This window comes from Semicossyphus pulcher, unplaced genomic scaffold (assembly GCF_022749685.1).
Source record: "Semicossyphus pulcher isolate SPU_LCO1_2020_fin unplaced genomic scaffold, fSemPul1.0.p SCAF_7, whole genome shotgun sequence".
Taxonomy (NCBI): domain Eukaryota; kingdom Metazoa; phylum Chordata; class Actinopteri; order Labriformes; family Labridae; genus Semicossyphus; species Semicossyphus pulcher.
Window position 1 is genome coordinate 10,557,501 of NW_027211748.1, and position 10,891 is coordinate 10,568,391.

The following is a 10,891-nucleotide window of genomic DNA, read 5'->3' on the forward strand; positions in this document are numbered from 1 at the left end:
AGACACGTTCAACCTCCACCTGTAAGGCTGAATTGGTTCATGTAGTTTGCTTTAGATAAATAATTGCTATTAAAGGCAGTTGCTGTTTCCTCATTAAACATAAAGAGAAGCCTCTTTTGCCTACCCAGACAATATAAATTCACAATTTGATGACATAAGGGGTTGATGTATTCATTTGAGGTAGTTTGGAGTACTTGCATAAACATCCATGTGTACTGTACACACATACAAAAATACACATGCTGCTTTGATTTGATATTATAGTGAGAGGCTATCATCTATTGTGTAGAAACAGGTTGGCCTCTGCAGTGCTTCTTTGTATGGGACATGTTGTCACAGTCCGTTATGGTGCACAACAGAGTGGTGCAATGCAGGTGACCCTCATTGTATGTTCAATCTGACTAGCACTTTATATTTCTGCACACTCTGTTTACCATAGAAGAGAATAAAATATAAGTTTATCTGAATAAGAGCTTCCCTATATGTGCTGCTGAACATGTAAAGTCTTATGTTTGCATACGTCCAGGAGCAGCCCACCTCATCGGCCAGCGTTAGATTCTCCTCAGAACTGTTACTTCAACCGGCCAGGTTGTGCTAACCTCCCACATGACCTCTGGGCCTCTCCTCCTAAGCTGCAAAAAAATGAGTCACAGTTGCTAGCTGTAGCATGCTCTGGCTCATCGTCTCCTGGACTTCGCTGCAAATTACAGTCTGGCCCAAAGGGTACACTGGAAATAGCAGAGGGTCAGGGTTGAACCAAAGGTTTTTGTGGTAGAGCCAAACAACTGAGAGCACTGACGAGTATAGCACACGGTATATTACTGCAGTTGGAAACATTATTATAGCTTGTGGTATAAGTTACAAACTAGTGATGAAGCATGGAGGAGGTGTGTGACTTCAAAAATCTACTCTTTGAGTGAGCTGTAGAGGTGATATCTTTCCGCCCATCACCTTATCAGTAAATTACCTAATAATGTCAGCTATATTGTTAAATCTAGATCCTGTGTCGTAGCGTCATGCGTTCTCTGTAAGCAGGGTTAGCGGGTCCAAAGTAGAAATAGTGCTGACTGAGAGCAGGCCTAAGTATAGGCAGACATGGTCCACTGGCAGGGCGAGGATTCTTTTACCAGGAGGCAGTAGCTCACATTTGGTGCCGCTCAATATTTCCCAATGTGCTGATGCATCTTCTATTCCAGAATATACTTCTAAAATTTCCTGCTGTGTCTCTGTGTTGCAGGTGTGGTTCACTTGCTGCACAAAAGAACCACCGCCTGCGACCTTCAGCCTCGGCAGCGAGTCAAAATAGATCAGTGACAGTGGGTGCAGCGTGCTTCTCTGGTTGACTTCATCCTCCAAGATGAAGCTGAAGGAGGACATGAACCCCCTGCTGCTGCAGGTCTTCCGCTCTGTGGTCTGGGTCTACTCCTTCATCACCTTCATACCGTGGTACTTCTTCTCCGGGGCTGGCAGCAACTTGGATCGGGCTCGCCGCATCAAGGCCCGCTCAATCACTGGAAATCCGGCGGGGCCTTACAGGGCCATCAACAGCCAGGAGAAGCTGGTGGCATGGCTGCACCCGGGGGTGGACACCCTGGACAAAATGTTTGAGTACGCTGCGGGGAAGTTTCCGGAAAGAGACTGTGTGGGTACGAGGGAGGTGCTCAGTGAGGAGGATGAGGTCCAGCCTAATGGGAAGGTCTTCAAAAAGGTGAGCGATAAAGCCCTGTTCTGACATGCAGCGGATTATGTATCGACTTGTTTTATTATTCTTTGAATGTTTGTCGTCTGGAGGAAGACGCCGGTGGGTGGTGCTGCTCATTACATCGACTGTATAAATAAAGAATCTGTGGGATGACAGGAAGGTGGCTTGTGTCTGTGTGTGAGGCTGACAGCGGGGTCTGCAGCTGTGCGCAGTGTGAGGAATGTGGGTGGAGGAGCAGCAGTGAGAGCAGCAATCGTTTGTCTCACAGCTGAGAGCCTCCTCATTAACACCTGCAGAACTGCAATGGCCCTGTAGATGGCGCTAACAGACTGTGTGTAATTGACATTGACAGACTCAATAGTCAGTATTCATTAAGCTTTTTTTATTTATTAACTAAAACTGCTCCTTAAAAGCTGCTCTGAAACTACCCGTAAACATATATGCACATACGTCAGGTTTCATGTGAGACGTGGAAGTAATCCTGATGTTGCACATTTGTATCTTTTGTGTAGGTAATTCTTGGGAACTATAACTGGCTGTCGTACGAGGAAGCGTACCAGGCAGCAAAGTTTTTTGGCAGCGGCCTGGCTGCTCTCGGTCAGAGGCCTCAGTGCAACATCGCCATCTTCTGTGAGACCAGAGCAGAGTGGCTCCTGGCTGCACAAGCCTGCTTCATGTACAATTTCCCCCGTAAGTGACAGAAAGACGAATAAAACAATCCCTGACCTGCAGTAAGACGCTTGAGATTAACAGAACTGGGTTTGAATTTGACAGTTGTGACCCTGTACGCCACTCTCGGCCCCACCGCCATCGCCCACGGCCTGAACGAGACCGAGATCACACACATCATCACAAGCAAAGACCTGCTTCAGAGCCGTCTCAAGGTACCCGCTTTTCTGTCATTAATCAGGCGTGTTGATCAGGGCTCTGCACTTTGAAATCACCTGTTTGTCTGTGAATCACAGGCAACAAAGGGGGCTTGATAAGAAGCTCATCTGTTTTGCATAATCACTTCTTCCTCTCACCTCTCCTTCCCTCCACAGGCCATACTGTGCGATGTACCTCGTCTGCGCTATGTCATCGTAGTGGACAGTCGGCCCACCAGCTGGCCGAACATCCCCAGAGGCATCGTGGTGCTCAACATGGACGCCGTGAAGGAGATGGGATCCAAGCCTCACAACAGTGAGTGTTTGTGCGAAGTGATTAAAAAGGTTTCTAATTTAGTCGGGCAAATTGAAGTGCACTGATTGAGGCTTAATACAAAGCCAACACCCTCGTGTATAATTGGAGTGATGTGCTCTGCGTGATGGAGTCTGTACCAGGTCAAATCATACTTGCCAAACACCACGATGACATTGGGCAGCTTTTCACAGATGTACGCCGGCATTAAAACATCTTGAAGCCAAATTTTCTGTCACGATTACATGGAAAACAAGAATTACATGGAAGATTACAATAATTTATACTACATATGCTTTTAGATTCATTAAAAGAGGGAACTGGGGAAAAAGAAATCATGCAGGTTTATGTTGTTTATTTGTTTGTGTAGTAAATAATGAAACTGCTTTTCTAGAGTTCCCTGGCGTGGTCTTTTCTTGAATTTTTTTAAGCATCTTTTAGGCATTTTTTCTTATTCAAAAACATTATACAGAGGTTAAGAGCTAACCGGATAATGTCAGGAAATTAACTGAACTTAACAACAACAAGCAATCGATGATTCGTTTTGCTGCTGTTATCTGTTTTAAATAATTTCAAATTAAAACAAGTACAGTCCAGTAAAAACTTGGTCTTCTTGATCTTTTCTTGAATTTTTATAAATGAATAATTTAATTGAGAACATAATCCATTGATTGATTATTGAAAATGAAAATGGTTGTTACTTGCTGCCATATAAACATTCTTTTGTCTTCATAATAACTTTTTATTGCTAATAATAATGTGAATGTTTTTGTTTGTGCTCCATTTCCTCTCTTACCATCACTCGTCTCCTCTTCCGTCTCTGCAGTCGCAGTTCGCCGCAGACAACCAGAGCCCTCTGACATCGCCGTCATCATGTACACCAGCGGCTCCACAGGCATCCCCAAGGGTGTCATGATCTCCCATGGCAACATCATTGCTGGAATCACCGGCATGGCTGAGCGGATTCCTAACCTCAAGTATGTCAATATCAGATCCTCTCTGACACTTCCTCTCCCCTTCTTCTTCTGCAGCTCATCATCCCTATCTGCACTGCCTCTGAAACACAAGCACCATCGCACCCATTCACCATTTGCACTCTCTTTGTGTCGCAATGTTTTCTCTTCTGTTTCTGTTGTGGAAATTAATCTGCTTTTATTTCTGCACTCGCAGTGAAACAGACACCTACATTGGCTACCTGCCGTTAGCACACGTTTTAGAGCTCAGTGCCGAACTGGTGTGCATCTCTCATGGCTGTCGCATCGGCTTCTCCTCCCCTCAGACCCTCGCAGACCAGGTCAGTATATAAAAGCATGGTTGGTTGTATGTCTTATACAGTAATACAAAGACTTAGGTCGTCTCTATCTGACATGAAATTGATTATCATGCATTTATTTTGTCTTGTCTACATTAAATTCACAATAAACTTTAGATTCTAATGGTCACTTTTAAAGCTCGTCATGCTCTGGCACCGACCTACTTTAGTGACCACAGCCTGTTATGTGTCATTTTCACAGTCCACCAAGATCAAGAAGGGCAGTAAAGGGGACACCAGCGTGCTGAAACCAACCCTAATGGCTGCTGTACCAGTAAGGCTTTTAATCACCACTCAAACCCATCAACCCCATTTTAGTAGCAAAAAGGCCTCTAATAGGGCTGCAGGATATTTCACCAGAGACATGCAGTGTGCTACTCATGTACAGATGTACTGTTATCAATAATAATTCATGATCATGTGGGTATCATTTTCTCACCTACTTCGACCTCCACCAGTGCCTCTGACACAGACAGGGACAAGTACACATACATGTAACATTTAGATGAACGAGCCTCTCCGCACAGGTAACGATACAAAACCTCAAACTCCAGCGTCACACAGATTTATCACTATAACGACAAGACGTATAGACGTCTGGATACGACAAGCTTTATATCTGTGTTGTGTGTGTGTTAAGCATATCTTACTCTCTGTTCCAGTACCTTTAATTAAATGATAGCTCACCAACTTGTACTTCCTCTGACTCACACCACCCTGTCTTTCATGCACTGCAGGTGTAGCCCCTAAAAGATTACATTCTGCAGCACATCCGCCTCGCACTTGTAGCCACGGTGTTAACGATCATTATAAAAAGTTGACGCTGTGAACAGGAAAACACCCACTGAAAAGCTGAACACCTCTTTCTAGCATCCAGGCGACAGTGCCTGTGATAGAAGCCAAGTCGCACGCATGTTTACAGGCAGGTGATACATGGAAACGTTGCTCTTATGAGCTGGACTCTTCATGTTGGTTAGTCACGGAAAATGAGAACCCTGCCAGTTTTTCCGTCGTAACAAGCAGCAAAAGGTTGTAGCATGACGTGTTCAATAAAGTCAACACATGTTCCCCTGCTGTGTGTGTGTGCGTAGGAAATCATGGATCGAATATACAAGAATGTGATGACCAAAGTGGAGGAGATGAGCAGATTCCAGAAGACGCTCTTTGTGCTGGCCTACAACTACAAGATGGAGCAGATCTCCAAGGGCTACAGCACGCCTCTGTGCGACAGGTAAATACTCCTTCACAGTGTGTGCCTCCCTTGTGGTACTTGAGCAAACATTAACCCCTGTTAGCACATGGCTAATCATAACCTAGAGCACATTCTTGTAAGCACTGAGTCACTACTGTAGGTGCAGGGAATTATTCTCTAACATGTGAATCATTGCAGAGTATCGATTCTGATATTCTTCAGTGAAAGTCGATATCTGGATGCTGTGTAGATTTATGGCTAATTTTTAAACCGTTTTTGTTAGTCTCCTCCACCTTTCTCTTATCATCTCCATGCTTATTTTGGTTTTCCTCCTCCTCCCCCTCAGTCTGGTGTTCAAGCGCGTGCGTGCGCTCTTGGGAGGCAACACGCGGGTGCTGCTTTCAGGCGGAGCTCCTCTCTCAGCTGCCACACAGCGCTTCATGAACATCTGCCTGTGCTGCCCCGTGGGGCAGGGCTACGGCCTGACGGAGACCTGCGGAGCCGGCACCATCAGTGAGGGTAAGACGACGGGTTTCATGGAGGAAGGAAGATGAGGAATGTGATGCAGCAGGGGAAAAGGGAGGAGCAATAAAAGTGTAAAGACCTTGAAGCTAATGCTGGTGTTGTTTTCAGTTTGGGACTACAGCACAGGACGGGTCGGAGCTCCACTGGTTTGCTCTGAGTTCACACTGAAGGACTGGGAGGAGGGTGAGTCAAATGAAAACTGCTTTTAGAGAAAGCAACAAAAGCGCAGATATTTCCTCTAATAAGGTTTGTGCTCTTCTAGGTGGTTACTATAGCACAGACAAGCCCAACCCACGGGGGGAGATTGTAGTTGGAGGCCCCAATGTAACGATGGGTTACTACAAAAACGAAGGCAAGAACCGCAACGACTTTTTTGTGGATGAGAACGGCCAGAGATGGTTCTGCACGGGGGACATTGGAGAGTTCCACTCAGACGGATGCCTCAAAATCATCGGTGAGAGATCCTCAGACAAGGGCATCTTATTTCTGCGGGGTAAAAGTGTTGCATCTATCACATTTGTGACCTGTGTTCTCTTTCATTAGACCGTAAGAAGGACCTGGTGAAATTGCAAGCGGGGGAGTACGTCTCTCTAGGAAAAGTGGAGGCTGTTCTGAAGAACTGCTCGGTCATAGACAACATCTGTGCCTACGCCAACAGGTAAAATCATACACTCACTTCTTCTGAACAACCTCATTCATAATTTGAGTTCCTTTTCTAAATGCAGGTCCAACAGTGTTTCAATTTCTTGCCCTCTGGTGATGACCAGGGTTTACGTTACCCGGGATCTACCAGCTTTTCACCGTTATCACGCGTAGTTGTCCGACAGATAAACATATCAACGCCCAACATGTCTGGTGGGAAAATAAATAAAAAATAATAAATTAACAAATTTGTAATGGCGTATTGAATAGGCTATTATGTTAATTAAAAACGTGTTGCCAGGAGAACTTAAAGATATAATCTCGAAGTTCTCAGTTTTGTTCTATTTGGCGCCACCTTATGGCGATAAAAGGCTATTGTGGGCGTCCCAGATAACCAGACGTCTACAGTTACATCCAAATCATAGCATCGAATTTGTTTTTTGGGGGGGATTTTCACTTAATTTGTAATCATGTAGTCATCAATATTTTCTTTGTTTGTTCAGCCATCATAGATTACTGTTTACTTGCAACACTTGCAGAGACTAGAAAAGCAGAAATCTACTCTTATGAATTAATTGCGCATATATTGCTTTTCAAAGTCCTTCTGTTTGTCTATATGGCCGGAATTCTGGAATATTAACGGCCAAATTGTCCTTCAAAATAAAAGTCTTGCGTAAACTCTGGTCGTGACTTATTTTTTCTCTACCTAAACCTCAACTCATGGACACTTTTTGTACTTTTCAGTGACCAGTCATACGTGATCAGCTTTGTGGTGCCTAACCACAAACAGCTGATGGCGCTGGCGGAGCAGATGCAGGTGAAGGGCACATGGGAGGAGATCTGCAACAACCCCCAGATGGAGAAAGAGGTCCTCCGCATCATTACAGAGGCTGCTATCTCAGGTAGGGACCAAAGCCGTTCTGTCTTTTTCACTCACACCTAAATGCTTTATTGACTGAGAGAAAGTGTCTGACACTGATGGTGTTCACTGTGAAGTTATCAGCCCAGACTTGGTGTGACACTGTCCCTCTGACTTGTGAATGTTCTCTCTCCTCAAACCAGCAAAACTGGAGAGATTCGAAATCCCCAAGAAGATCCGTCTGAGTGCCGAGCCGTGGACGCCAGAGACCGGTTTGGTCACTGACGCTTTCAAACTAAAACGCAAGGAGCTGAAAACACACTACCAGGAGGACATTGAGAGGATGTATGGTGGGAAATAACACAGAGACACACTCCAAACAGACACAGAAAAACACACATATATACCTTCATACTTACATGGAGAGGAGGTCCAACTTGGTTACAGGTAACACACTTACATACACCCATTAACACAGACACATGCAGCCTCTCATGCACCTCCTCGGCTCCCCCGCGACCAGCTTAATCAAAGGAGGAACACTCCTCTGCGTCAAGACCGAGAGGCGGACGACAGACCCAGCCTCCTCTTTGATGGATTAAGCCCTTTGAGAGGCTTTGACAAGTCGGATGTCTGCACGACTCAAAGTGAAACAAATGTATCTGGATCAATGTCAGCACGTCGTCATCCCTTTTTGCTTCTCTCCCACAATTCCCCTCCCCTTCCCCGCTCTCTGGAGCCTTCCACCAGTTCAGCATGGTCCAGGACTGGAAGTGCAGACACATGGCAGGGACACTGGGGTAGCATGAGCTTCATAGAGGAGATCCCTGCTGCGCTTTATGTAACATTCAGGTAGGAATCTAGGCAGGGATCTCTACTGTATTATGTTTTCTCACTTTGTTAGCTTTGGAACCCATTCGTCCGTGTTGCAGAGCCATGAGAGATTGAGCAAGTAGACCTTTTGAAGTACTTTTTTGTTTTGTATTATTCTGTTGTTTTTTATTTTCTCGTACTCCTGTTTTCTATTGCCAACTTGTTTTTATGCTAACTGTATTTAACGAGCTTTGTTTACAAGTATTTTTTGTCTCCTGTTACTTGCCTGCGTCCGTCCTAAAGTTTGTACCTTTTTTGAGTGTGTGTTTACTGACTTGAACAGTAGAAGCAACCCAGAAGTTTCACTCCAAACATCAATTGCTAAAGGCATCCATTGGGACTTTTTCCCTCCCTGCACTATGCCTCCCCCCCAGCTCTGTATCTTAGATGCCCCTGGATGCCTCCTAACCTGTGTCTTATGTTGGTTCATGACATACCGTAGCCCTGCCACATCTGCCACACATTCAGTCATGACCGATGCACCGTCTGGATGTCTCCAAGGGAACTAATGTAGAAAACATAGTTAGCCTCTCCCTGCTACTTTTATGTGCAGCTAATATCTTATCCTATTCGCCATAGGTCTAGTTAACTGTTACTTTTATCATTTTTTATATGTATGAATATGAAAAACAAGATGAATGTGCAATATTTATACACAAATTTTAAACTTAAGTACGTAGGAAGGAACAACCGCGCACACAGCAGCCCCTCCGTAGTGTATGAATGTGTAGGCCTGTTACGTCTCTGCATATTGGGAGACTTAGTAGGAACATAAGCATAGGAATATTACCAACAGGATGGTAGAGACACTGATAGAGACGTCTTGCTGTAGTCCATTCTAACGTACTGTGCGAAACCATGTAAAGACTGTAAAGTGAAAATCGAATATCTGGCATTGTAGAAACCGCGTGACGACGAGTGTGCGACCGTACCAAAGCAGAAGCTTGAATATATATTTGAAAGAGAGATGAGAAAGTTGCACTCCAGTCGAACAACTGAAGAATTTAATTGTGGGTGTACAGCATCAGATTACACTTCTGTATCTTTAGTTCAACTGCTTTATGTGTATGATACTGTACGTGCTATGTATATAAAAAGGGGGTTTTACAGTTCTTGGAAGTTTATTTGAACTTGGCTGTAGGTTTTCAGATTAACGCTTAATGGTATCAGTAGGGACACTTTGCTTCACGCTGTCTTTTGCAGAAAATGTAAAGTGTTTTATCTTTGGCACATCTGTCCTGCAGAAGCCCCCATGATCATTTAGCATTAAGGTACAGTCAGGAACTCTAACTAGCTCAACAGGAGGCTTATTTTAGCATGTACATCTATGAAAAATCAGAATGAGGTGTTTCCTGTTTTTCTTTTAAATCACATTTCTCTCCTGACGTTTCAGCAGAAAGTCAGTAGCTTACTGTGCTGTTCGCTGCTTTTCCCTCTGCCCGTCTAAAGAGGCGGCTAGTTGCCTTCTGACACACATGAGCGTGTCTTCAGGGGTCTTAAGAATGTGAAGCACTCCCACATGTTGCTGTGCCCTCCTACATCCATTTGTACATCCAATGGCGAGGCGAAGACAGTGCGAGGTTGCGTAGATTACTCTCCTGTTTTCTCTTGCTTTGTAAATAGTTAAAGAGGGGGATTAATGATCAAAGTTCAGTCAAACTACCAATAATTGTACAGGTGTAAAGTCTCCTGCTAACATATTTAATAATCTTTGTTACTGACCAGTTTTATTGGGGAGGGGTCTCCTTGTTTTGTGTGGTTAATTTGCCCTGAGAGTCGGGCAACTGCAAGTGTCTCCTTCCTTATTTATTTGTGATCTGGCCTTGAAAATTATGTAATGAAATAAAGAAGTTTGTGTTGTAATTACTGCTGCTCTTTGTGTGCTTTTAAAGGTGTGTCTGTGCTGCACATCATGTGACCGATCCTATCAGCATCTTGATTAGAATCATCCTGAAAGCAGAGTTTCTATGGCAACAAAGGCCAGTGTGTGTGTGTGTGTTTGAGTGAATGTGGTTTGTGAAAGAACGTGTGGTGCGTCGACGCAGGCGGAACATGCCGTCCTGGGAGTTAACCTTCAATCAGAGCGAGTAAACAGAGGATTTTTTTTCTTTCAATATTTTCTCCACATATTGGATCACAGATATGAAAACAGTAGAAGCCTTTTTTATTGCTCCTCCCGTGTACACCTGCCGTCCTGCTGCCATCTGAAAAACATCCATCTGGGCTGCAACTAAAGATCATTTTCATTTTGACTCATCCGCCTGTTGTTTTCTTAATTAATGGATTTATTGCTCGCTCTATAAAAAGGTAAAATGCCCATCACAGTGTCCCAGAGCACAAGCTGACATTTTGAAATAGCTTCTTTTTTTACCCCATAAAGACAATCATTTAACTGCCCCAGGAAATACAGAAATTAAAGCTCCTGTTAGGAGGTTTTTTGCTGGTTATGAAACAGACTGAAATTAATTTTGATGTCTCTATATGAGCTACAAAAGCAAACCAGACCATCAGCGACAAGATATAGATTCTATATAGTTATTTTTAATGCCTGAAACTGCTGGGGGGGTAGGTGTCAGACGAAGCTATTAACTGCGTGCTAACAATGTA

General features: G+C 44.2%; 1 protein-coding gene across 1 annotated transcript in view; it reads left to right on the forward strand.

Moving 5' to 3' along the window:
- acsl3b (acyl-CoA synthetase long chain family member 3b) overlaps window positions 1–10,150 on the forward strand; it is an 11,479-nt gene extending 1,329 nt beyond the window's left edge. Inside the window, exons 2-15 of the mRNA XM_069684920.1 lie at window positions 1,238–1,708; window positions 2,215–2,392; window positions 2,477–2,586; window positions 2,746–2,884; window positions 3,708–3,858; window positions 4,052–4,175; window positions 4,396–4,467; window positions 5,285–5,424; window positions 5,732–5,904; window positions 6,019–6,093; window positions 6,173–6,364; window positions 6,454–6,568; window positions 7,297–7,454; window positions 7,615–10,150. Of these exons, the coding sequence (XP_069541021.1) occupies window positions 1,358–1,708; window positions 2,215–2,392; window positions 2,477–2,586; window positions 2,746–2,884; window positions 3,708–3,858; window positions 4,052–4,175; window positions 4,396–4,467; window positions 5,285–5,424; window positions 5,732–5,904; window positions 6,019–6,093; window positions 6,173–6,364; window positions 6,454–6,568; window positions 7,297–7,454; window positions 7,615–7,772 (2,136 nt within the window). The 5' untranslated portion in view covers window positions 1,238–1,357 and the 3' untranslated portion in view covers window positions 7,773–10,150. The remainder of the gene's footprint in view (window positions 1–1,237; window positions 1,709–2,214; window positions 2,393–2,476; window positions 2,587–2,745; window positions 2,885–3,707; window positions 3,859–4,051; window positions 4,176–4,395; window positions 4,468–5,284; window positions 5,425–5,731; window positions 5,905–6,018; window positions 6,094–6,172; window positions 6,365–6,453; window positions 6,569–7,296; window positions 7,455–7,614) is intronic.
- The last annotated feature ends 741 nt before the right edge of the window (window positions 10,151–10,891 follow it).